This window comes from Fringilla coelebs (assembly GCF_963513975.1).
Source record: "Fringilla coelebs genome assembly, chromosome: 1".
NCBI lineage: Eukaryota > Metazoa > Chordata > Aves > Passeriformes > Fringillidae > Fringilla > Fringilla coelebs.
Genome location: NC_140028.1, coordinates 75,383,809 through 75,410,943, shown reverse-complemented (window position 1 = coordinate 75,410,943; position 27,135 = coordinate 75,383,809). Strand labels below are relative to the sequence as shown.

The 27,135-nt window shown below is 41.3% G+C and overlaps 1 protein-coding gene across 1 annotated transcript in view; it reads left to right on the top strand.

The window, feature by feature from the left end:
* The window catches only part of ANKH (ANKH inorganic pyrophosphate transport regulator), a 104,046-nt gene that overhangs the window by 42,478 nt on the left and 34,433 nt on the right, over window positions 1–27,135 (top strand). Inside the window, exons 2-6 of the mRNA XM_084223205.1 lie at window positions 13,174–13,390; window positions 20,217–20,335; window positions 21,389–21,472; window positions 23,863–24,033; window positions 24,621–24,755. Of these exons, the coding sequence (XP_084079331.1) occupies window positions 13,174–13,390; window positions 20,217–20,335; window positions 21,389–21,472; window positions 23,863–24,033; window positions 24,621–24,755 (726 nt within the window). The remainder of the gene's footprint in view (window positions 1–13,173; window positions 13,391–20,216; window positions 20,336–21,388; window positions 21,473–23,862; window positions 24,034–24,620; window positions 24,756–27,135) is intronic.

Here is a 27,135-nt window from a genome sequence, read left to right as displayed (position 1 = left end):
TTGGGACCTGTGATAAGTATGAGGAAGTTTCTTCTAGGCTGCTCAGAACAAACATAAGAGATTATCAGCAAGAACATGACCAAAGGGAGTAGCAATCAAAACCATCATGGGGCATTATCTCAAAGAAATTTTAATTTCCTTTGCAAGTATACCTTCCAGTTTTTGTTGTAAGACACAACCAGCATTGGGTGCTTCAAAATATTTCGGATGCTTGCTCCCAGTATGACTCTGCAAGGTCCGTTTGAGGACCTCATTTCCCTGATGTCAGAAAAAATTATTTGTCAAGATCAGCATGGGCTGATTTGTTCCTGACCTGCACCTGAAAATATGGTAGTCTTAGTGCCTTCCTGGCACTTAGGTCCCAGAAGTGCTCCACCAGTGGCAGTTCATATCCTAATTTCAGTTTTTCTACCCTGCAAGTAGAAAAAGCAGAGTTCTGTCGGGATTGCTGTGTGCTGTTGGCTTCATTCACGTGGCTGCAGTGTTTGCATTCTGGTACTACACACCACCCCTACAAGAGCTTCAGCATTATATTTACTCCTAGGGCATATGCCACTGCAGTGCAAGTTGGTGGCCTTAGCATCATCACATTTCAGAGGCAGTTTTGGGAGCACTTAATGCTTTTGCCCAACTGCCCTGCCGGCCATGACCAAGCAAGCCCAACAGCCATATTTTGTACTTCAGTATTCAAGATTCAGCAAAGAATAAACTGTAACCTGTTTTTCTTGTAGACAGAGAAAGGTAGTGAAATATTCACTCAGGTTACAGGCTGTGCTACGCCATGAAAGCCAGCCAGCTCAATTTTTCAACCCCCATAATGGCAAGAGTGTGACAGCTCTCTCTCCCTGACTAAGAATCTTGGCAGGATGCCCATCTGAAGCCAATTTTGTATTTTGCATTGGAGCTACTCAGAGATAAATTATAGCTGTTCTGAATTAATGTTTTACATCCTCTGTACTTCCCTGCTCATCAGCAAGAGAACAAAAAACCTCACCTATGGAGAAGATAGAAAAGAGATTGCATCTCATTTGACTTTGTGGAAATAGGGGGATAAATGACTCAGAAAGTAGAACAAGGCTGGTCTGGGGGCTAGGGAGACTGTAATGGGAGGCTGTTCTCCTGATGAAACCTCAGCACAATGTAGAGTAGTGCCATAAAAAGAGTGGCAGATAGTCTGTATTCATTGCATTTCTTACTACTTTTGAAATCCCCGAGTAAGGACACACATTATTTAAAACCAGTGACTCAGATAAAGAACCTATTAGGCAAAATTACCTGTTGCACTATGGTGTACCAGGATCAGTTTCACTTCAGCTTTGAGAATTCCTCAGTGTTTTTCCTGAACTTAAAAAGTTGGACTCTCTTACCTGTATAAAACAAATGAAAATGAGTTAGTAAGTTTTACCTGTGCAATTCAAGTTGAGGAGTTAAAGGAAGCAGGGTGGTGGAAGAATGTTCATTGCAACTGAAAGAATCTGTTTTAGCAAGAAGGGATCACTGCATCAGGAATACAAGAATGAGAACAGATGTTAGTAAAGACAGTTTTAAGTTTAGAGTTAAGTTTGGTGGCTAAGAGAGCATTGAGTTTGTCAGGGGTGTCATGGTGACAAAATTCTGCTGCTGAAGGAGTCTGTAGAAATGCTGTTGGCAAAACCCAATTTAAGAATTATTGTGGCAACATTAGCAGTTCCTCAGTGGAGGAAGCCATCCATAGTATGTCTGGTCACCTCTTTAGCTGGAAGATGGTTTTTTGTTTGGTTGGTTCTTATGTTGTTTTTTTTTTTTTAATTTGTGTTTTGTGAACCTAGGAGTAGACACCTTTGAAATTAGATTGAGCATCAAACCGTAACACATATTTGGCATGTTATCAAGAACACTCACAAATTGACTTGTGACTGCACTTCTGATAAAGACTCACCCTTGCTGGACATATAGAAATCAAAGTCACAAGACTTGCTACAACTCCATGGGTGCTTCCAAGGCTCTCTTTCTCTGTGGAGAAGACTGCCTAGGTACTGCTTAGAGAATTCTGAGTAGAAGCACTAGCCAGGGATTTGCTGAAGGTATTAGGCAAGGAATTATTGCCAGGCATTTAAAGATTGCTCCAGTGGACCCCTGTCTCTGTGGCCTATGTGTCCCAGTATATTCAGAAAGAATGTTTTTTTTGACTCTCTCTATAAACTTATGTGTTACCAAGAGGTTAATGTAATACATTTTCCAAATCTCCCCCTTTTCATTGACTCCAGTAAGGACAGAGCATACCTAGCCTGATTGCATTTCAAATGAACTGGCATTTCACCTTATTTCATTGTCACAGAAAGCCATTTATTATAAGAGCAGCAATTTGGCTCCCAGCTGCCATGAGATAACATAAGCAGCAGTAATCAGGATCTCCCATGGCATCCCACTCTTCTAGGTCAGGAGGGTATTTCAGCCTTGCTTGTGTAGAAATATTACTGTGCTTCCCCTTGTGAAAGAGGGGGTGTTTGAAGAAGAGTGCATGATTTCTAGAGAAACTTGTTTGTTACTTGTGCTCCATATCCCGCCGTTTGGAAAAACCCATGTGCAATAATTTCATTGTGGGTTGGCTTGTTGACTTTGTGTCATTGGATACTGAGAGAACCAGCCGAGCTATTTTTAAAAGGAAATGTTAGCCAGTCCTGTCAACAACACCTGCAGGAACCAGGCAAGGAGTCCAAGGTTCTGAAAACTTAGGATGAGGACAGAGAAGGCTAGATTTTCTGAGGGAAAATTTTACTTTGGGGAAAGACTACGTCTTCTCCTTTCTGTCTTCCTTTACCCCATGTCTTTACCACCTACTTTCCATTTATTTTCAACAGACACATTCAATAAAATTCTAGAGGCCAAATTACTGATTTAGTGGGACTTCCACTTTCTGCAGATACTGAAGTATTGCAAAGTTCTGTAAGAACTGGAAATACTTTAAAGTGTTTCTTGCACTAGCTTTAGAGAAATGAAACCACTGCCACTATCTGCAATTTGTTTTCAAGTCCACTGAGTAACTTACATCTCGTCCTAATAAAGCTGCTACAAAGAATAAGAATGGAAGGGAAAAATAAAACAGATACAAATGAAAGGTTTTCCTACTGTTGCGGACTTTATTTATGATGGGTGTTTCCGGCAGAGGAAACACCGAGTTTGTATTTAGGCTGGTGATCTGGGTGCCCTCTATTTGTTGCTTCTAAGCAATTAAGACATGAGCTATTCTGGCAGCTCTACCCTTGCAGTCACAGGCACTCACACCTAACAAACTCAGCTTTGTGTAGCCGAAACTGTGCTTTGCCCAGCCGACAGCGTGCTGGAGGGAGCAGCTGCTTAATGACAGCCCTTAACCAGCCGTGCTCCCTGCTCCCGACACAACAGCTGAGCAAAACAGCAGACCTCAAATATGTTCTGCTCGGCTGAGGATGGGCAAAGCCCTGGAACATAAGTCACAAGTCCCTGCTGGGCCACATGGGCAGATAAATGCTTCCAGGGTAAGCTAATGGACAGCAGATAATTGCATGGTGCACTACGTACGTGTCAAGGTGGGGCTGTACTGCGTGTTTGGGGACAGCTGGCCAAGCTCCAGCTTTCAAAGTCAGGCACAGAAGCCTTGTTTCATGGTTATGTGCATTTTTTGTGATCACAGTAGCTTTGTATTTTGTAGATTGTTCAGGGGTTTTTGATGTACTGCAGTACTTAGGCTTCTTCCTAAGCCCAGTCTTGGACAAGTCGAGAATTTTATGCATTTGCTCAGCAGGCTCCTTACCTCTCCTGTCTGCAGTGAGAGAGAGAACATTTACTCATGCTGAGTGAACAAAACCTGCAGACTTGCTTTGGTTTGCTTTAGCCTTTCCTGATGTGCAAGAAATGTTAATTAAATAGCAGAAACTCACTCGCTTCATGTATTTTGCCTAGCTCCACTGACAGCAGAGGAGTTGCAGTTTGTGAGGTACGCTTACTTTGGTCTGCTGCTGGCTACTGATGAATTTGAGCCACATTAGGAGAGAGAAGGACAAAGAGCAGATAACAAAAGTTAGCTCCCCCTAATTATCACACTTTTGACTTCTGAGTAACAAATTTATTCTTCTTCTTTACATGAAACCCCCAAATACATGTTTGCATGGCCATACTCCAGTGAAGAACCCACCTCTCCCAGCTGACTACCAGCTCTGGCAAAATCAGTAATTCAAAACAGCAGCAGCAGCAGTAGGGTAATCTCTAGAGCAGCCATTAATTGGTAGGATATTATATGTGGTGATAATAAAAGGTCTTGCTGTAGTATTGATGGCCTTGAATTTGTTTGCTGGCTTTCACACAGTTTGCTGGGTGTAATTAATACATCCCTTAAAATCCATGCAGAAAGGGAATTGAGGGGATATGTCAATTATTTGTCTTCCACGTAGGAGGACATGGGCTCTGAATCATTAAAAAAGAGTGGAAAGTGTATAGAAATAAGAAAAATTAAGCAATAAATTTTACTGATCTTGCCTTTAGGGTCCTTTCCAGAGGAGGCAAAATAGGAGAATCAATCACCTCACGATTTCTGAGAGAAAGAATACATAGTAGGGTACTGTAGCTTCAGTCTGGGGAAAGAGAAATACTTTGCCCTTTGCTTTGAGCAAACATGGGTAGTGTTCTTGTCTCCTGGCTCCTTAAGGACTTGAACCTGTTTGGTCTCTGCTGTGAGTTGATGCTTGACTTTCACTGCTCTAAGCTTGATGCCCAGGAGCACACAGCACAGCTGAAGTATAGGCAAATTTCTGTGCAGTTAAAGTAGTTTAACAAGTTTTATTGACCCTGTACAACTTATATTTTGCAGGTGCTTGGCCGAGTTTTGCTCTGGCTTAAAGGCATTTTTGACAGTTTCTGCCAAATTTCAGAAATTTTCACCAAATGCGTCAATTTTTTTTATAATTTGAAAAATTTAAGGAAAATGTTTTTAAAAATCTACAAAGCCAGAGACAAACCCCATTAATTTTCCAAAATCCTTCAGCTGGAAAAAGTACTTTTGCAAGATAGATATGTTGAAGTGTTTGCTTGGATTTCTTTTCCCCCTATTGGAGTATTTTAATTTTTTTTGAGGGGAAAAATGGATTCACACTACATACAGGATCTTGTAATTATGTGTGTCAGGTGATCTTATTTGAAAAAACATTACTTAAGAAAGCTGCTTATGTGAAAACATGTGAAAGCAGAGTCCTGGCTTCACATGCAAGGCATGAATGTAGAAATACAAAAGAAACAAACACAACATCTAAATTACTGAAAAATACTGAGCAGGAGGGGTGGAAATTAGAAGACAAGTGGAGCTAAATATATTCTTGCCATGAGGTAAAAACCTAGGTGGTTTGATGTGGAGGACAAGATCTTTGGTGAAAGTGAGGAGAAGTGGTACTGAACAATGAAACAAAAGATCTTTCAGGGGGAGAAAGGAACGCGTGGGAAGCGGAGTTAGGCTGATGCTAGCAAACTTTAATGTGCAAGGGAGGCAGATGTGGACCTTCAGATGCCAGCTTTGGTGACATGTTAAAGTTCAGGATGAGAGTGGCCTCTGAGGTGGGTGTCTAGGGAAGGTGTGGGGCCTCCACAGCATCTCCCAGATGTTCAGCCTGGGGCAGCGCTCTAAGCTTCAAGCTTCCAACCTGAACCCATCCATGCACTTTGGAGTCTAGTGAGGTGTAGACACGGAGAAAAGGGCACTCTGCATTTCAGGGTGGGAGCCATGAGCAGTTCTGAGTTAGTTCTGCTGAGACTGAGTTAGTGCTAATAAAAAGGCAACATGCCAGAGTTGTGAGAGACTGACAGGTGCGGGACCTGCATGGATTAGATTGGCTGTGTGCATACGAACGAGCCTTAGAACAATCCTTGCAGAGATTTAATTTATAAACATGAGAAAAAGTGATTTTATGAAATTAGCAAGTGATAGTAAATCAGCTTACTTTTTACTTTGGGGACATAATGTGTGCAAGAGAACAGAGCCTACTTCTGTGGGAAATTAAAAACAAAAGAAGGAGAGCTGCTGTAGATACTGTATTGTGATTAGGGCAAATACTCTTTGTGTGTAGATCCATATGATATGCATTTGTATCCTCCCCAGTGTTTTCTAGCACTTAAAAGTAATCAAAATGGAATTTGGTGAAGAAATGATAGCTATTCCACTGGGCATTCTGAAGAGACAGGGAACCAACCTCCTCCTAGTTTTCTCTGTCTCAATTTATGTCTCTATTTTATTTGTCTGTACTCCTAGACTTAGAAACAGCTTTTGAGAGGAGAATGAGTCTTTGGCATGAAGAACATCTGAAGACAAATAACTTCAGCCAAGACTTTGCCATGCTTATGCAACATAATCCCAAATGCTTCTCACCTTTGTGGATTAGCTCCAGGGAAACCTGAATGAAAAGCTTGCACACTGCTTTGGGAACAAAGCATTCTCTTGCATGTTTCCCCTTGAAAACATTTTTGACAATTGATTAGCATCAGTCAGAGGATACCAGGAAAGTCACAATGCAGAGGAATATCTCTGATGTTGATTTTGTCCTGTTCCCCTAGAAGCACTGCTTGCCTAAAAAAGGCCAGGAAAAGTTAAAGCTTATGGTCTCACCTCAGGAGTCATGTTTCTCTGCAGACATCAGTGGAAATGGCAGTGGTTTAGGTCTCCTTTATGCTGGTGTCAGGCATCCCTGTTCCACAGAAGGATGTGTGTCCTGAAGGGCTTCCCACAGTCATGGCTCATAGCTCTCTTGGCTTCAGGATCAGTGTTCTCCAAATCCCATAGGGAGGCAACCATCTGCAGCAGCTGATTCACCTCTCCAAGATTGCTCCCTGTCATAAATATTCTGGAACTTTGTCAAATGTAATTTGAAATGAGCCACTTTTTGGCTTCACTGAGTCTGGTTTCTTTCCTGCGGTCCTGCACCACTATCATCTGTGGTTTCTGTATTATTCTCTGCCTCATTGTGCTGTAACCTGTTTTTCATGAGCCCGTACACAAGCAGTAGGTGCCCTAGGGCAGTGTGCCATGGCTGCTCCTCCCGCTCCCAGACGTGTTCTCCTCTGCCTAATTTTTGAACTGGGAAGGATTTTCCATTTTCACTGAGGTGACTGTTGCCACTGCTGCTGTAGTTATTCCTGCATCTCCTGGCTGTGCCTATTTAAAGGCACAGTTCTCTGATGCATCCCAGGTCAAGTGAGAGCTGCAAGTGCTCTAGAACTCTGTTATTTTGGATTTAGGGTATTTATTTAAAGTTCTCCCAGGACACACAGCCTGGACATTGGGCGGCAAATGGCTAATGTCAACAAGGGAAACTGAGATCCTGATCATGGTCACAGGCATTTCTGTTAGAGTAAGAACCTTGCAGAAATGTTCATTTTTGCTTTTCTTTGCTGCTCAGGAAGGTGAATGGCATTCCAGTTTCCATTGCAACCAATGGCATTCTAGTTTTCATGGTCTGATTTTTGTTTCACGTGGTATGCGAGTTTTCTTCTTCTATGCCATATTCTCGTTGCTTAAGCAGGCAGAGTAAATTGGACTGACATTTTTTTGTACACTAACTTTTTTTAAAAGATAAAATGTGACACTTGCCCTGCATTGTGAATTAAAAAGCAGCAATCAACAGAAGAATTTCAGCTGTCATTTTCAGGTCAGTCCTAAAGCTCTTCCAAGGACATCCTCTCCAGAGACAGGCCACATACCACAGGGATGCTGAGGTGTTCTTCTCTCAGGACAGGCATTTTGTCTTCCTTCAGATGGTGTTCAGAGCTCTGGTCTTTTGCTGAGGACTTGGATCATTTCTCTGGGTTGAACCAATGTCAGCACTTAGAGTACTGTGGACAGGGGTGACTGGCTGTTCTCCCACAGCCAGCTTTAGTAGGGAGAGCAGGGGGAAAGTGAAGTATTTTAATAGTGGGCTAATAGGAATTGACCTCAGATGGCATTTCAGACATCTGACACATGAGCTACAACAGATGCTGACCCAAAATCAGAGATACTGAATTAGGGCAAAAGCATTGCAGAACAAAACTAAACAAACATCACCTCTTCCCAAAAGACCCAAAAGAATAAACACTCTTCAATCGTAATCCTCAAGATATAAGGTCTGACTCCCTCTACCCTTGCAGGGCTCCCTTCATACAGTATGGGTAATCTTCTTGAGCCCAAATAAATGTGTGTGTGTGTTATTTTACCCCAGTTTTCTCTCACTTTTATACCTGTGTCCACGGAAGTCTTACACAGACCTGTGTCAGAGGTAAAAACTACCTGTTTATCTCAGATTGCCTGTGGGGGCTCCTGTGTTTATGAGAAACCCATCCAGAAGCAGAGATGCAGCTGCAATAGCACTCAGGTAACACCTACAGAGCGATTCAATTATGCCATGTTTTCAGAGCATCAGATCTGTCAGGTGTCTGTCCTTCTGGCAGCGCAGCTCCTGCAGCGGTGACAGCGGGAGGCAGAACAGCCAGAGCCAGCTGGTACATTTGATGCAGAAGATTTCAATGTGACAGGATTCAGTAAATGAAAACTCAGCCAAGAGTCATCAGGAGAGAGATTATTTGACACAGGAGATAGACTGTCCCCTACATCAGCTTGCTCTTTAACTGGATACTTTGGTTCTCTTCGTTTTCTTAGGGAATACCATGTAGGAAGAAAGATTCATGCAGGGAAGGGTAACACGTTACAAATGTTTGCTTAACCAAACATACATTTGGCCAAGATACTGCCAAACTGAGCAGGTTTTTGATGTCACCTGTAAGAAGATAACTAGTTTGGACAGACTTGAAAACATCTCAGGCAGAGTCCCAGTTTCAAACAAGCCATAGGAACATGCCAGCTTTCAGTATGTCACATTCTGCTTTTCTGAAATAAGCAACATTGAGCATTGACAAAAATTACATTTCTTGGATTTTGCATCCTCCTGTTTAAAACACATGCACTGAGGTCGAGTATTGACTGCACAATCAGTATTTAACTTCAAATGAAGTAGAAAATGTTGCATAGTTAGATACAGACTAGTGAAATGTAGGTAGTGTGTAGGTAATAATCAGTTTTAAAAGCTGAAGAAAACTTGTACAGCAGATGTTGCTTTCCTGGTGGATTTAAAAAAAAAAAAATTATACTTTTGAATCAATGCTATGTAAAATAGCCAGTAGTCTCTGGGAAGGGAGGATCATGTGAATAATGGGCAAACCCTATCGAGCCAGCTTAAGAGACAGCCTTTGAATTTTTGGCAACAGAGGTGTGTAGCCCTAGATTGGAACCAAACCTTTTCTGCCAACATTAGTGAATAGTGCTAAAAGTTCATGCAAAATAGGACAAGTTAGACCCTTGACATTTTCCTCACAATTGTTGCTTTTCAAATCACTGTCTTTGCCTGCAAACGTCTGTTGGATTCATCCATTATGCATGTCCTAGAAATTTGATAAGGATCTCATAGGTTCCTTCTAAGAGGCTAAAGCCAGCTGCAGTGCCCAATTGTAAGGACGTGGTTACTGGCTTGCAATGTTGTTAAGTGTATTTGATATTCCTCTGACTTGAATCTTCTGGATGGGAATTTAAAAATGATGGTCCTCTCTTATTTTAGTGAACATTAAAGACAGCCCACAATTATTCATGAAAAAAAGGTTTGAAGGGTTGTTAGCGATCCTCTAGCAAAGATTTCATCTTTCTAGTGGTAACAAATGTGTTATAGAAGACATTGCACAGAAGTAACAGTGCATCTTGGTGCTTGCTTTTTTGAGAAGTGTTTTAGGACTATGACTTACTTCATCTAACCTGTCCATGTGTCTACCAGACTGTGCTTTGCCTGGAATTGTTCTGTGAGGTTTTTTTCTGTTATTTCTAGAAGTGCCAGCAATATCTATGGTTTGTTTTAATCACATTTGATGAATTGCACTTTACTGTGACATTTTCACCTACCACTGTATTAGATTAGCGGTCCATTAAGAGCTCAGGCAAAGGTGATGTCACCAACATCTGTCTGTCTTCCAGCATCTGGATTGCCTAGTTATCCCATCAAGTATGGTATGAATAAGCCAGTTCAAAGTAGGATGACACCCAAAATGTGTGTGATCAAGCTAACATGCTGTGTTAAATATTGTCATTAGTATTATTGCTACCTAGTTCTGTGTGACTTCACCAACAAGCTGCACAAATCTTTGTAGAAGTGTGCTTTCTTTTGATACCAATGCTACTGATGAAGTTTCCTTATTGATTTCTGTTCACACAAAAAGGGTTCATAATAGAGTCAGATTAAAAAATGGAGGCCTTGCCCTGGTTTATATTGCCTTCCTTTATGACAGATTTAATTGGAAATCTAACAGGAAATTAGACTGGAAGTTTGCCAAGTGCATGGCTGGCATGCCATGAAAGATTAAGTATCTGTGTCTTTCATACTGCACACCAAAGCAGCTTTATCAGTTATTTGGGATTTCTTGTGAATTTTAGGATATCAAATATGGCATCAACAGCTTCAGCAGCAAAAATATTTGGAGGTGCATTGGGTAGAAAATCTATGCAAGTTTTCATAAGGAGTTTAAAAATTGAGGATGAAGAGTTTTATATTGACATCTTAAAGTGAAAAAGGAAAAGGATACAGAAGCTAAACCATATCTAAACACAGCCCTATTGACTGTTCATTTCCTAAGGATCTTTCCAAAGAAGCATTTAGAAGAGTTGCTTTTTCAGGGCTAGCCTCTAGAGCATTTCATCATGTCAGCAACACGTTCCACAGGAGTAAAATTAATGGCAACATATCTCTTCCACAAGTCCCTTTTGGATTTTGCCAGTTTACCTTACCTGGTACACAGGGTGTCTCCAGGGAAGATTACTCAGAAGCTATCTACTTGGCTGTCATTTGTTCATTCAAAAGAGATCAGTAAAACCAGAAAGTGAGTGAAAGAGGAGGGCTCAAGTCCTTCTGTCTGTCCTACTTAGATGGAAAAACTTAGTTACCCCGGGGCCAGAGTCATATGGAGCTGTTTTCACTGGCATGAGGTCCGTGCTAGCAAAGGTTTCTCTCTGCAGAGGGATCATAGTGCCATGCCTTTTGACAAAAAGTTATTTCTTAAAGCCATGTTTATCCTTGAGCCCTTCAGAAGTGGATTACCATCCTCCACAGACTCTGGTATTCTGGAGTTGTACAAAGCAGGAAGAAAGCACTTGTGCTTGTGAAACTGCTGAAAATAATTCAGCTGTTTACATGTGATGAGAAGTTTTTAAACTAGCCTGCCTGATATTGGTTAGATGTTCTCTTTAAATTGAAGCTGCCAGAAATATTTCATTCTTGATAGAAGAAAAGGAACCTTTTATTTGGCATATTTTAAGGCTACTTGTCTATTACTGGCAGCAGCAATTGGGACATTAGGCATCTTTTTAGCAAGTTTAAATTAGAATGTTGTAACTCTGTATACACCTTGAAACTGATTACTGTCACAAGTATCATCACAAAAGACAACTATGCTTGACTCTTCATTTCAGAGGCCACAGTCTTTCACAAATTGTTTCACAAATTGTTTGAATACACTTCCATGCACACACGAGTGCTTTTGGCATCAGCAGATTTAATATAATTTGAATTGATATCGATGCAATAGATGGAATTATCTATATCCCAGGAAAAGTTGCACATAGCAGCTGCAGCTATTCCGTATCTAACACATGATGCTTTCAGGAAGGAACAAACTGAAGTAAGACAGAGGAGAATATTTGGAGTTTCAGGCATTCAGGTCAGAGCACATTAAAAGAGAGAGATTTGGCAGACATCAAAAGTGGAGAAGTTTGTATTTTCTACAGCTTTTTGCTCTGTTGACAGTGCAGCTTTAGTTTCAAAATTTAAGACTGTCTTATAGAAAGAGTGGAAAAGAGCAGTAGGAAAAAGGCTCATTTCTACTTTAGGGATGCAGGTTCTTTTCAAGTTAATAGAAGTTTCTTGCTTGTATGATCTTTGGAAGGGCAAATAAAATCAAATAACGGCAATAAAAAGCTTGTGCTTACATTTGAATTGGAAGGACTTTGCCACAATTACCTGATGATACTCTAGCTGGTTTGTTCATTCAGATAAAGTGGCATTTGAGCTGTGTGTCAGTGAGGTTTGGGTGGTGGCTTGGAGAGATGTTCCTGGTTGGCCTCACTGCCGTGGTCCTGTCAACACACATCAGCTGTAACTCCCAGGAATAAATACTTGTTAAAACAAAATCATATTTCATCCTTCATGCTTTTTGAATCTAGTACTGTTTCAACAGTTTGCTGGGTGTACCGGATGATTGATGCTGTCACACTGCAGATAAAATTTGTCATTCTGTCATTTTTATTCAATACTTTAGAAGCATTTTGGTTCAAGCTGGAATCTGAAGGAATGTTACACATCTTTTTTACAGCTCACCTTAGTTATAAAAATAATCCATCTAATTCTCAGTAATTAATTGGCAGACATTTCCTAAACATAGACCTAGAATAAATTAGTAAGTTAGTTGTTCCTGAATATGTCTTGAAAGATATGTGCTGTAGTTATTTTTCAATTTCCTACAAGAGGATATAAATTAATATGGTATGAAATACAAACACACAAATTTGTATATACACAAATATATGTCAACTACATGAAAGGAGATCAGTTATGTTTATGTGCATATTTGGCCTCATTAAACAATGAAAGTTAGAGATTACTATCAGCTATTTGCAGCAATTACATGGGATATTGTGAAAAGCTTGTTACATGGAAAAATTTTTTTAGCTCCTCAACTTTGAGCGTTTGTTAGAGCTTTTGCCTGTAAAGATGAGCTGCAAGGACTATGCTCCATTGAAATCATGGCTGAAACCTCAGAGCAATATTTCAGTGTTTTTTGTTATCCATGACTGTTATCAGGTCATAAAATTACTCTAAAAAGGAAAGAGACTGATTTCTGGTATGGCAGAAGTTCCATTATATACTTCAGAAATAGATACTTACCTTATCTTTGAGTCTACTTGACTTGAATTTAGTCTATATTGAATTATTTTGCTGTGTCACAGGTCACAAGTTAATGCTGCTGAATCCAAAGAAATAAAGTCCAGCTTGGGGTGAAAACAATGACAGCTAAATTTGCTTGTTCCTTCATAAACTAGATGCAGGAGATTGTGTTTGGTAGCCTCCCACATGCTCTAAATCATTTGCTCTTTCTGTGTTTCAACAGGCATTGAACAGGGGCATTGCTGCTGTCAAGGAAGATGCTGTGGAAATGTTGGCCAGCTATGGGCTGGCATACTCCCTGATGAAGTTCTTCACGGGGCCAATGAGTGACTTCAAAAATGTAGGTCTGGTGTTTGTGAACAGCAAGAGAGACAGGACCAAAGCAGTTTTGTGCATGGTTGTGGCTGGCGCTGTAGCTGCTGTATTTCATACTTTAATAGGTAAGGTCACTTCATGTCCAGTTAATATGACTTTTAATTTGTTTCCCTCACCCATTCTTCAAACTGCTTAAGCTGTAGGCTTAATATTTCATTTTGTAAGTACAAGAGGAGATGCAGAAGAGATGAGCTCTCTTGGGCTGGTATCTTGCCTATCCACGCAATTTTTATTGCATTTTAAACAGGCTATTAAGGAGCAGATTCCAAGCACGGGGCTCTCCTGCCTGGAAACAAAACATGCTGCTGATCTCTTTCAGTCAGGTGTGTGAGCAAAACATTGATGAGGTTGACAGGTTGCCTGAAGCTGATAGCTCAGTGTTACTGTGAGGTAGTAATGATCAGTTAGCAGTACCTGCTGGGTTGGTTTGGCAGGACTTCAAGGTGTGCTTGGTAGGGCTGTTTGTCATTCTTGATGGCATTGTTGGTGTACTCCTTCTGCATCTATTCCTTTGCTACTTATCTCACAGTACAAAACTCTCAGCAGGCAGGAGCCAGCATCCTCATTAAACTATCTGTTAGTACTCTCTACTGCTGCTAGGCATCATCCACTTCTGTTGAATAATTATCCTGTGAGGAAGAGGTTAGTAAGAGCAATTTATACCAAACTGAGACCAACTCCCTGAGTGTACTCTGAAACAAAGAAAATACACAAGCAGACACAAACTGAACATTTAAAAAGGCAGCCACAGGATTTGCCAGGTTTTGAGAGACTACAAAAATGGGATATCGGCTCAAGCATCAGCTACAGCAATAAAAGCCATTTAACTTGGAAGATTTCCTACTTCATCCTCTCCAAGAACCCCACGAGATTCTCTGCACCTCCTGGCTCATTCTACAGAGCTGAAACCTCTGGACCATAGCAACGAGGAACAGGAGATTCTGGATGAAGAAGCAGAGAGTGCACTGCATTGAGCAGGTAAAATCCTGAAAAGCTGAGAGTTGTAAGGGATGGGAAGGAGGAGGTGACTGTGACAGCCTATGGAGGCATGTGTTGGTTGACAGGCATTGGATTGGATCGGCACCCGCAGGGTGTCATTCCATCCCAGAGAAATGGGAAATGCAAGTGTAAAGGCAATATCCTGAATTGCTGTGAAATCTCAGAGTGGCCTCAAAGGGAGCATTCATTATCAGGCTGTTGTTATCTCAAGGGCAACATGTGCTGCAGTTCATCATATGGAATGGAATGGAATGGAATGGAATGGAATAGAATAGAATGGAATGGAATGGAATGGAATGGAATGGAATGGAATAGAATAGAATAGAATAGAATAGAATAGAATAGAATAGAATAGAATAGAATAGAATAGAATAGAATAGAATAGAATAGAATAGAATAGGACTATTTCAGTTCCTGCCTGAGTAGGTTCAAGATCCATCTGGTAAACACAAATGCCCCCAGCTCTTACCCTTTTACTGGCTGCCAGCTATACTCACAAGCTCTGTGTGCCTCCCAAGCACTACAGTTTGTTTTGACCCTCATATCTCTTATTCCACCAGTGGTATGCGAGCCCTGTGCCCTGTAACATTTAGCTTTGCTCCATGTTACAGTCATAAAAAATGTTTACAGTTATGGCTCACTAGCCAGGGATTAGATATTGCTAATTTTATAAGCTGAATCCATGCATTCCAGTTAATATAATTCACTGATTTCGATTGGTCACTTCTTAAACATGTTTACATTTGGAGCTCTTTTATTGAGTCAGTGTTATAAATTTTGGCCCATTTGTACATTTGGCTCTCATATTTCTTTGCTTGGAATATTTCTTCATCCCCCAGAGCTGCTCTTCTAGTTGCTCACTTGCTTTTCTGCCAGCGCTGGTCAAAGTTTTTGTCTTTGCCAGCTGGATAAAAAGTTATTTTCTAGTCATACAGTATTTTATTTTAAGCTAGAATAGATTTTAAGAAAGTTTTAAGTGTAACTATCAGATTTCCAGGTGAAAGACAACTGGATTTTCCATATGGGACGTCTTATTGAAAGGAGGTGTTTGGAACAAAGGTTGGAAAACCTGTCAGCTAAGTTTCTTTGCCTTTGCCTGGAAGTAGAGCCCTGCTGAGTTCAGAACCTCTGAAATGCACTCGGCAGACACTGTGAAAAAAAAGAGGCTGTGCTTACCATGCTTTAAAGCCCTGAATTAAAGGACTGCACACAATCTTTCAGCTTTTTATGGTGACAGACTGCAAAATATTTTTTGGTATTTTAACTTGTCTATGCCTGAAAATATGCAAAGGCCACAGCAGAGACTGGCAGAGCGCCTGAGGGAATGGAGTTAGATTCTAGCACCAATTGCCTGGGTGATGTTGCCAAATTTTATGTTCCAAGTTTCCTTTGAACCTGTTTCAAGTCCTGATTATTTTGCTCTGACCCACAGATACACAGCCTGCCTAGCAGGAAGAAGAGAAGGAGTCCAGTGACAGGCAGCCTCCTAGGACCTGCAAGTGCTCCCCAGCAGCTGCAAGCCTATCCCAGGCTGTCTACAACAGACACAAATACGGGTCACTGGTGCCTGGTGGATGAAAAAGAGAAACAAATAACACTTAGGGGACTAATTTTTTTCCACATGCCATAAATATAGGGCTAAGGAAGATGACATGTCTATCTGCCATGGACTGTCAAAGCCCAGGAAGAAACAGAAAACACAAAGCCCAATGAAATAAGGAGTACCAAAAGGAAGAAAACAAGTGGTGATAGAAACACGGTGACCACAATGAATCACCACATCTCCAACTGTGATAGAGACTATTTGCAGTCTACACACAAAGCTCCTCACAAACAGTGGCCTCTAATCATGGAAAATATCAAACCAGACCAGGTTTCACCCACCTGACTCATGCTTCATTGCTTCAGCACCAACTTCCCACTGTTGCTTCCCCCCTGGGGCTCACACAATCCTCTGTGCCAGTGCCTGGCTGAGCTAAACCACTTGAACTCACAGCTGCAAGCTCTGGGTGCCTCAGGCATCACCCAGCCACATCCTTATGAAGGTCTGCAAAGTCCTCACCAGCAGCTCCTGTCACTCCCCTGTACAGGCAGCAGTAACAACTGAGAACCAAGTTGCCCAAAGGGAGTCAAAGCCACGTTCTCATCCTCCTTCCAACGCTCTTGGCAGTTCAGTATTCCTGGACTGGCTGTTTCAGGTGTCAGCTGGAATACAGTATTCTGCCTTCCTTCCCCGGGCTACTTTGAGGGCAGCTCCTGCCCCAAGTTAGTCTGCTGGTGGGAAGGTCCCTATGGAGCCAGGGTCTGAAGTGTCCTGGTATTCAGAGACTGGCTCTTTGGTAGCTCTAAGAGAAGGGATTCAAGACGCTAAGCCTGTCTCTGCATATTTTTGACATCTTACTAAATGGCCAGCTTGACAGAGGAGAAAAGTCATTTATATAACTTTATGCTAACATGATGCATTTCTTAGTGTTGCTGGTAAGCCCTCCATACTAAGTGAGCCTTTTAACATCAGTGTCATGAAGAATATGCAGCTCCGTGTCTGGAAGTAAATGGTGCCACTTCCTCTGAGAGTTTTTTCTTTGTGATTTAAGTATGACATGCTCAGTAGCAGTCAGCTCCAAAATAACTACAGTACAGGTATTTGAGATTGCTGGCATCATTAAGAGTGTGTTGTTTTAAGGGTGTCTGAAGTTTGTGTGGTAGTAATTGGCTTGCTAGAGAAATTGGTGTAGGGACCTGGAGATCCAATTAGGTATACAGTTTTCAGTGTCACTTCTTGACCTTCTGGGTCTCAAAACTCAACTGGAAAAACCAAAAGCAAGAATTCCTTAGCTTCTGTAGCAAATCTGATCCTTAGACATAGCAAAACAAATGAGGTATCAGAGAAGAGTAAACAGGCAGCTTGTCTTGGACTTGGACTTTTCTGTTTTAGTTGAAATGATGCAAGAAGTGGGAAGCACCATCTGCTTTAGATTCATGTAATACTCTCTGGCTTTGTTGTCTGTGTTATTAATTTTGTACCATTCTTCATAATAAGTTTGTAAGGTTGGCCAAGGTTAAGTTCTAATTGCATCAGCAATTGCTTGATTCATGGCTCAGTGACACATGCCTGTATGTTTGTCAGTGAATCTCAGCTTGCTAAATCCTTCTTTGTGAGGACAGAAACATTCATGGACATCAGTGAAAATGATTGTGTGCTTTCACTGACATATAAAATAGTTGACTATTTTGAAAATAATGTTTTAAGTTTAACCATTATGAATTTAAAACCAAAATCACATTAAAAAGGGCTGTTAAACTTTTTTTTTTGATGGGGAGAGAAAAAAAATGTTTCAAGCTTACAGAGCTCAGTGCTGATATTCCCTAGAAACCTTAAATATGTGGTGCTATGAGTTGTAATGGTATAAATGCCTTGAGGGTGCCCTGCCAGTAAACTATGACTCTGTTCTTTAAAGTGAGAGTAGTTCAGCTTTTGACCCTCTGATTCTGTGAATTTTTCTGTAAGAGTAAATTTTAGGTAAAAAAAAAAAAACAAACCAAAAAACAAACCCACAGTGGCCTTTAGAGACAAAAATGTTACTGCTTACTCACATTCTAAACACTTTAAAAGTCTCATTTAAAGCAGATGAAGGACAGGGAGAGCAGGGAAGGGTGCCTTCTGCAGCGTGCCGAGCTTCTGGCAGTGCCCTGCTGGAGGTGGCCCCTCTGCAGAAGCAGGTTCCTCAGCACATGGACTGCCATTCTCAGTCCCATGTGGAGGATAAGGTGGTGTGTTACCTGCACTGGTTTTGAAGTTTTTGTGCAGAAGTGTAAAGCACACTCAATGGAACCTCAGAGAAGTTCAGTGAATCTGACCTTCCCACATGGCTTGCTCCACAGGCCTTCCAGAGTTCTTCCCTTCATTGAAATAAGTTGGTTGAGGAACATCCATGTACTGCCCTGCCATAAAAGCAGCTTTCCACAAGGACTTACCAGGCAAAAAACCCTTTGCAGCTGAGAGTTTTCAAAACACCAAGTGAAGACTGGTGCATGGCTATTCGTGCAAAAATATCAAGAGGCTGTGCTTGATGTTTGAACTGCAACAAGCACTTGAGCACTTAAGGGACTAAACTGCCTTCTTAGGACTGAAGAAAAGTTGGAGTCCTGGTTTAAAATTCTTCCCCAACCCTCTTGAAAGGAAACAAGGCTGGGAGTGCATCAGGAAGATGGCTAAGCTACTTGGGATTTACTGAGTGAATTTGGAGACTGAGTCTAACAGTTACAGTTCAGGTGAAAGACATGTAGATAGGGATCAGCATAGGAAAAGGAGGAGATTTTAACATTTTTAGCATCTTTTGGGCAGTCCTGGTTATCTGGAATGAGGCTTGTGCTTGTTCACACTGCTGTCATACCACCTTCTTTTATTTTGCTATCTTGTTTACACTATCTTATTTGGACTCAAATAGTCTTTTCAGTTCTGTTAATCATTTAACTGCTGTATCTCTAAGCCATCACAAAACAATGACAACTTAAACTCCTCTTTAGATGCTTCCAAATATTGTTTACAAGTTGTGAAAGGCAGTTTTAGGCTAAGAGGATTGAATTTGATGACTAATGTTAGCATTTGTCAATCCAGTTATGAGACCTGCATTCATGAAAAGGATCTCTTTCCTGAAATACCCTGTATGAAGATTTGTACAAAGATAATAGGGTTGTTATAAATGGAAAATTAGATAGATGTTCACGTTTGAAATAGGTAACTTAGAAAATACACAAGTAGGAAATAAGGTTCCCCAGACACAAATAACTCTGCCATTGCTTGCCTTGGGGGAGATTGGCCTTACAGCCTAATAATTCTTTTAACATCAATTGCAAGTGTATAGAGGAAATCAAGTAATGATGTGCAGGTCTAGAGCATAGTTTATAAAAGGTTAAAACTGATTTGTATTATTTACCTCTGCATATTAAATTTGTCTCCCTAGTTCAGACTCCAGTCCCAGCCTTTGTTATTCCTGGTTATTGGGAGGACTTCAGGGTTTTTAAAACAGCTGGATAACATGGATACAAACAGAACTGTAAACAGTTCTGCAGAGAGCTGTGTGGGAACTTCCCCTGTCTGTGCAGCCTTCAGCCCAACACTCTGAGAAGAGAGGCCTGGAAAAAGAGAGTTGTCCAGCACTGAAATTGTCCTGGATTGAAACAGGACGGTGAAGAACACACTGGCAGGTAGAAGTGGAAACCCCCAATTTCCAGAGGTGCCCTGTTCTGACCTGTGGCTCTGGAGGTGCTGGCTCTAGATAAGGAAGGAACCTAAGGCAGGTCAGGGCTGCCCAGGGACTGCACAGCAAAGCACAGTGTCCTGACAGGTCCTGGCAGAGCTGGTCATTAGCAGAGTAAGGGAGAGACATAATGAGAGTGATTTGTTGCATGCCCTCACAAATCACAGCATCCTTTTACAGCTTTGGGCAGGTTTACAGGTAATGTCAGGAGAATGCAGTGATAATAGATGGTTTCAGCATTTATAAGGCACTATATCCCATGAAATACACAATGCCTGGTGAAAAAGCTTTTCCAACAAAGAGCCTTGATTTAATGAAGGAGCAGTAGATTTTCTGGAGTACCAGTGTGTTCATTTAGCAAACAGATGTGGCACTTACTATACTCATCTCCCAGTCCAGCCATTTGTTATCACGCCTCTGCCAAAGGTTACTTTAAAAAGAACCATGAGAGCACTTCTTAGTCATAAACAGCAGCTGGTGAGGCTGCAATATCTGAAGCCCTTGCAGCTGCTTGCTAAGTGGATGTGTGTCTGAGCTCCAAGGAATTACAGCCTTTCAGGTACTTCTGAATGTCTCACCCAACAGTCCATATGCAACCTTTGTTTTTCATTCTTATCTTGTTTCTTTACAGCATATAGTGATTTGGGGTATTACATTATTAATAAGCTGCACCATGTGGATGAATCAGTGGGAAGTAAAACTCGGAGGGCCTTCCTTTATCTTGCTGCCTTCCCTTTTATGGATGCCATGGTGAGTGTCTGATTCAGAACTGAAATTTAATGTTAATGTTATGTTTTTGTGGCCTTAGTTCACAAACTTTGTTACCTGATGGGAAACTGAAGTATGCAGAAGTAAGGTGTGTCCTTGGCAAGCAGTAATTCTGTACGTACCTAGACTCATCTCCTGCTACATGGAGAAATCGTCTGAGTGGACTTCAAACATCCAGAGATCATGACAAATGTCAGAAACCTCAGCTGCCCTGTCAGAGTTACAGGATGTGCCTGTTGGAAAGCACTGGTCACCTTGTGATGAGCTGCACTTGTTGTCTGTATGTGACCTCATTCTGGTTTGTAGTGAAAGACTTGGATTCGCCATGCATTCCCAGACCTGCAGTGCTCACAAGGAATACAATCAATAATTTCTCAAAGCAAATTTGTCAAAAATATGTTTCTTACCATCAGTTTTTGCAAGCACAGGTAACTCCAGTATATCTCAAATGCTTGGTCAAGAGAGCTGCTGCTTCCCAGATCACCAGTTTCATTGCTTGTGGCCTGCACAACAGGAAAATGTGGCAGCTCTCTTTAATGCCTCTACCTGTGTGTAAAACTGGGAAAGGAGAACCTTCTCATGCCAATGCCTCCACCAGTTTCTCACCACTTTGTCTGCTTGAAGCTGACAATAAAAAAGAACTGGGATTTCTTTTCCAGACTCAGTATAACTCAGTGGGCCAATGAATATTACACTTCAGAGGTGCATCCAGTGGGTGCATTTATTAGATTTATCAAATTTATGAGATTTACTATGATAATTCATCCTGTGCAGCATCTGATTTGTGAAGGGCTGCTTTCTTACAGGATGTGCTCAGAAATGTCTGTACAGTCTGTAAATTTATCCCTGTTCTCCCTGCCAGCCTGACAACAAGGAACTCGATGGGCCAGTACTTTCTCTGCATTAATGGCTTAAGGTTTGTAAGGTTCAACCAGCTACTGCTGCAGGTTGTAGCAACCAGAAAACAGCATTCTTGGACCTGAAATCATTCACTATATCATAATCACTTTCCAAACTTTTCTATCTTTTTTTCAGGCATGGACCCATGCTGGGATTCTGCTGAAACACAAGTACAGTTTCCTAGTGGGATGTGCCTCCATCTCAGATGTCATAGCTCAGGTAAAGGCTCCTCATAGAAGTCACTGTTCCCATTGGGTTATGGAGCAGATGCTTTCCTAAACAGGAACTCTCTAGGACAGTCTCTCTGTGCCTTCTCTCTCTTCCATAAGCAAGACACCAGAGGAGGGAATCTTGTGTGCTGCCCTCTGACTGTTCATCATGTGAAGGCTATTTGCTGGCAGCTGGGGTTTAGGACAGTCTCACTTGACTGGATCAAGTCAGTTCCCAGGGCTATTTGCCTTAGGGTCATGTCCTGGAGCACTTCCACAGCCCTGTTCCATAATGGCTGAGAAATAAGTTCTGTATGTACACGTGTACATCTGGGGAAAAGGAAGGTCAGGCAAAGAGACCACGGGCTGCTACCAATCCTGAGGCTGAGAGAGTGCTTTGAAATAGATCTTTCTCTCTCTGTACATTCTCCCCAGCACTTTGCACAGTTCCAGTGAAATACTGACTTGGAGGTGAAGGCAGGATTCTGCACATGGTGTCTAATCCAAGGAAATGCATTGTAAGCCACCTTGTGAGTACTTGTTACTGCTCCAGAAGGTGAAGGCTCAGAAGTGCTCCAGAAGGGGTCTGTGGTGATAAGCCCTGGGTGATTCAGAGAAGACAAAATGGTTTTTGAGCTTTCAAAAGGGAGGTGTTAACTATCCTGTTGCTTTGTATCAGGCACAGTGAAAAAACAGCATTCATACACTGTGTTGTAGCATTTAAGAAGCAATATACAGCCCTCATTTGAAAACATATAAAAATATTTAGAAATTAAGAGTCCCAGCAATTATAAACAGTTGCTGTAGTGCCCCATTACCAGCTGTATGGTGTAATGTCTGGGTAAGAAAGAGCATAGAAGAGTAAAACATCGAAGGAAATACGAAGTCAGTGGCACTTAGTTCAATTTTCCGTAGCGTTTTCCTTCCACTAAACATAAGGAAACCATAAACCAAGTTGAACTGTTCAGTCAGTCACTACTCTGTGTTTGTCAGGGCTGCCCCACTGCAGCAGTGCACTAAATCCCCAGAGATAATACCAATTACTGCAAATGACCTTAACCCTCAGGGTCTGCTCTTGTCCCGATGTGACCTACAAAGTTCCCTGGCCCTGGCTGTCAGGCCAGGCACAGCTAAATACAGAAACAAATTCTTATTTTGGCTGTGCCCTTTCCACAGCGGTTGGGGAGGGGATGCCAGGGTTGTGAAGAATAAGACACCTGTCATCTTCTCTCAGCAGAATACTACACAGAGCAGGAGCAAATCCTGAACACAAAACGTTGTGGCTGTCCTAGCCCAGAACTCTACACCTACATATGCACCCCACACAGGCAGTAGGGGCACAGGCAGTAGCCACTTTCTCTTTTTTTCTTTTCTTTTTATTTTCTTCTTTTTCTTTCTTTCATTTTTCTGTCATCAGCTTGATGTGCACACTCTTTGTGACTGACTTTATTTCTATCTACTGAAAAGCAATGTTTTTGTAGCTTTGAAAACCCTCACAAGCACTGTGGCCTGCCTCAGGGGCATTTGCAGAGTGGGGTTTTTCTTAACTAATTCTACAGCTCTAGCAGTGAAGGAGAGAACCTGCACCTGAACAATGTGTATTTTATTTCTTGTAACTCACTTGAATGCCAGTATGTCCTGGCAGGATTGTCTTGGTTCTGCTCTTCACAGCACCAAACACAGTTGGCTTTCCAGTCGTGCCCCCCATCCTGAGTCATTTAGAATTTTACAGGCATTTCATCCACTCTGTACTTAACAAAGAGAATAACATCATATTAATCAGTTCCTTTACATTTTATGGATTAAGCATTTAGTCTTAAGAGGCTGAATTATGAACTGTTCATTAGCTGAAAGTTTCCATTTGATTTACATTAATGTGGCTCTCAGCTGAAAAGCAAATAATGAAATAGTGAAATTTCACTTGAAAGAGCTGAAAATTAGGTTGACATAAGACTTCCTGCTCCTAAATGTTGAAGTGAAAAAAAAAAACCCAAAAAAAAAAAAAACCAAAACACGACAGTAGGGCTTAGAAGCTGACCCTAGGAGCATGTCTCCAGCCTCAGCCTGTATCAGAACAGCACATTCTCCTGGGAAGGGTGACTCTCAGCCACATGCTTGCTGACAGACCCTGCCAGACTTTCATGCCAGCCTTCTCCTATTTATGGGTTCTAGTCTGACACCTGCCCAAACTTCAAGTCCTGTGTCATAGAAGATGAAGTTAACTCCTGTTCTTCTCAGGCACATGACCAAATACTGGGGGCTCCTGGCTAAAGTTTCTGTAGAACTGTAACCCTGCAAGTTGTTGCTTAGTAGGAATCAGCCAGGAATCAGCCAGGAGGTTTGTTGGCCCTGCAGAAACACCCAGACAAATTGTTAATCATCTGTTTGTTTTCTCTGCAGGTTGTTTTTGTAGCCATTTTGCTTCACAGTCACTTGGAGTGCAGGGAGCCTCTCTTGATCCCAATCTTGTCCTTGTACATGGGAGCACTTGTCCGGTGTACCACGCTCTGCCTGGGATACTACAGGAACATACATGATGTTATTCCTGACAGAAGTGGGCCTGAAATGGGGGTATGTCTTCGTGCTGGTGGTTTTTGGAACTCAATAGTTTTACATGGGGTTTTTTAGTCTTGTGATACTGCATTAAACCACTGTGCATGAAGGGCCTTCTCTCTGTCCTGCAGGTAAACACATTTTCAGTTAAAGAGGCGTGGAACCAATTATTCCAGCAGCAGCACATGTGACACAATGCCTTCCATAGATTGGATGTGTCTGCTGAGGACCTCTGTACTGAGCTGCAAGACAGCACAGCATGAACTAAGTGAACACCTTAGTTCATATGGAAGAAGATATCAAAATTTCTCTTTTTCTTCAAATGTCATATTGTTTTTCATGGAGCTTTGTCTGCTAGTCAGAACAAATTATGCAGATAGATACCTTATGCATTATTTATTGAGATCCATGACACATCTTCTTTTGAATCAGTATTGCTACCATGAGTGAAAATATTTTAGACTCCTCATATTGAAAATTATTGAAATTAATGTACCAAACTGACAATGGATGGGAAAAGCAGAAAACCTTTCTCCGTGCTTTTGGTCCTGTGCTGCATGTTTTTTCCCAAACTCACTTCATTTTTGTTTTACCCTGTGTTGCAGGGAGAAGCTACAATAAGGAAGATGCTGAGTTTCTGGTGGCCTTTGGCATTAATTTTGGCAACTCAGCGAATAAGTAGGCCCATTGTCAACCTTTTTGTCTCCCGGGACCTAGGCGGTAGTTCTGCAGCCACAGAGGTAAGAGAGGCAGTGCTCTCCTTTCCTGCAAATGATCATTTCCATGGCATTACCTCTATGCCTCTCTCCTCAGCCAAGCTGACAAGAAAAAATTGTCTTAAGTATATTTCTCTTTAGTGCTCTTTTTATGCTTGAAAAGAAGATTGCTCAGACTCTCACCATGAGCCCTTCTGCCAGGTCTACTGGGACCTCACCCTCAACAAGTCTAGTAGAATTCTTTTGCTGAACAGTGCCTGCATCCCAGGCTTTCATGCTCTACACATAAGGACATATAGTTGGTAGCATTTAGATCCCAGAAATTTTAGGACAGTTGACAGTAGTCCCATGTCGTACTCTTTCCTGTCATGTATATTTTATGGCTGTGCAAACTGAAGTGAAACTACTGTTAGCAGTCAGTGCATCACACAGAACAGTGTAGAGACATAACAGAGCACATATTAAAAAAAATCTGCCTCCTGGCTGGAATATGAAATGCACCCTGTTTCTCTTGAGGAATTTCAGATTACTCTAGAAGTCTCCTACAGATTTCTGATTGTGATGTAGAGCCTTTACCAATGCTCCCCACAAGCTGACCCATGCTCCTAGGAAGTCTGGGGGACTTCTGCTGCCAGTTTCGTGTGAGGATGTCTGGATGCATATAGCCATAGGATAAGCAATGCTGTAAGATACTAAATTAAAAGCAAAGTTCAAAGAACTGCTGTTAATTTGCCATACATGATATGGTGTATTTCACTCACTCAGGAGGTGCCAGAGGCTGCAAATAAACAGCTGTGAGAAAAGAACTTGGGAAACTTTACACTTTTACATATGTGATTCAGGGGTCAGTCTATGTGTTAACAGTGACCTTTGTACAAGGGGAGCCAAAAATTTGCAAAGGTCAGTTTTACATTTCTTGGTGACTTTCAATTTTAGATGCATCACATTCCATGGCTAGCCAGTTCCATTTTGCTGCTATTAGGATGACTCCAAATACATGTCACAGCTGGGGATTTACTGGCAGTTTTACACTAACAGTAATGGTCACATCCCAACTTTCTCTGATTTCTGAAATAATTGCCTTTGCAAAGGGAGGTGCTGACAACACAGATTACATCAGTGTCTGGAGCATCTCTATCCACAGGACTTCTACAGGTCCCCTATTCAATAATAGCAGCAGCTTTCACTGTGGGCAGGGAGTCCCTGTGAAGGACTAGGCTGTAACATGTTCATGAGGACCACAAATCCACTTGCACTGTCTAGTTCTTTCTGCCTTTGTTTGGACTGCCAGCACAGTTGTGGTGCTTGGGCTGCCCCTTTGCTGGTGGCTTTCATAGGGGCCTTTCTCATCTGTCAAACACAGGTGCTAGACATTTAGGAAAACTTTCATGTATGTATGTTGGAATAACACTAACTGAGGAAAAACACTGGAAAAAAATCACTACTGAAAACTTGATAGTTTCATCCAAGCAGAATTTAGCAAACACAATGTGGTAGTGAAATACTTTTTCCTTTAACAGGTACTGTGTCTTTGCAGTCTTTTTGGATTTAACGATGAAAATAAGCAAAACAGCTTCTATATTCCTTACTCGATATAACCTAGTTAGGTTTCATACAGATGGAAATTCTGATGAAAATACAGTAATGGGAGGGTGTGCAATTAAAAAGGGTACTATCTTAAAATTCCAATTTGTTTTATTTGAACCAATTACTTTTTCAAGGTACATTAAACATTATTAATGCTATTATTAGCAGGGAAGGATCTATACCACTCTCTTCCTCCCTGTGGATATCACCACGTTCCACTCACTTTTCAAACAGCACAGGGAACAAATTAGCTTGCTACATGCTCCTGTGTTTGTATAGATCTTTTAAACAAGCAAAGATAGCAGTTACATTTATAATGGGAAAATGGGCTCAGATAATCAAGAAAGTGTATTTTGAAAGTTTGGGAGTGAAACAGAAACAGCAGTAGTTAAAAAAGTTCTTTCTTAACACTACCATTGCCAGATGTAAAATGAATCAGAAATATGTGGATTGTAACAGATCTGAACTTGCAGACAAAAGGCACCCAAGTACTTTGATTTCTAGATGCATACTTCAGCTCTGAGTGCTAGAAAATTTGGAGTGACAGTAGATTTACAAGTAGCCACAGGAAGAGCTCCTAAACACCCTTCCTACGTGAAGGACATGTATTTGGACCTTTTCTTCAGCAGCCAGAAAAATCACCACAATATTTCATACATTAATATGGGGGGGAGCTTATGTCTTTGATAAACCTCTTGGACTGTACTCATGGAAGAGTAAAATGGCAGGGAATTGTTAAAATTTCAGGTAGTGAATTTTTTTAAATAATATAATAATAATAATAATGATAATAATGATAATAATGATAATGATAATA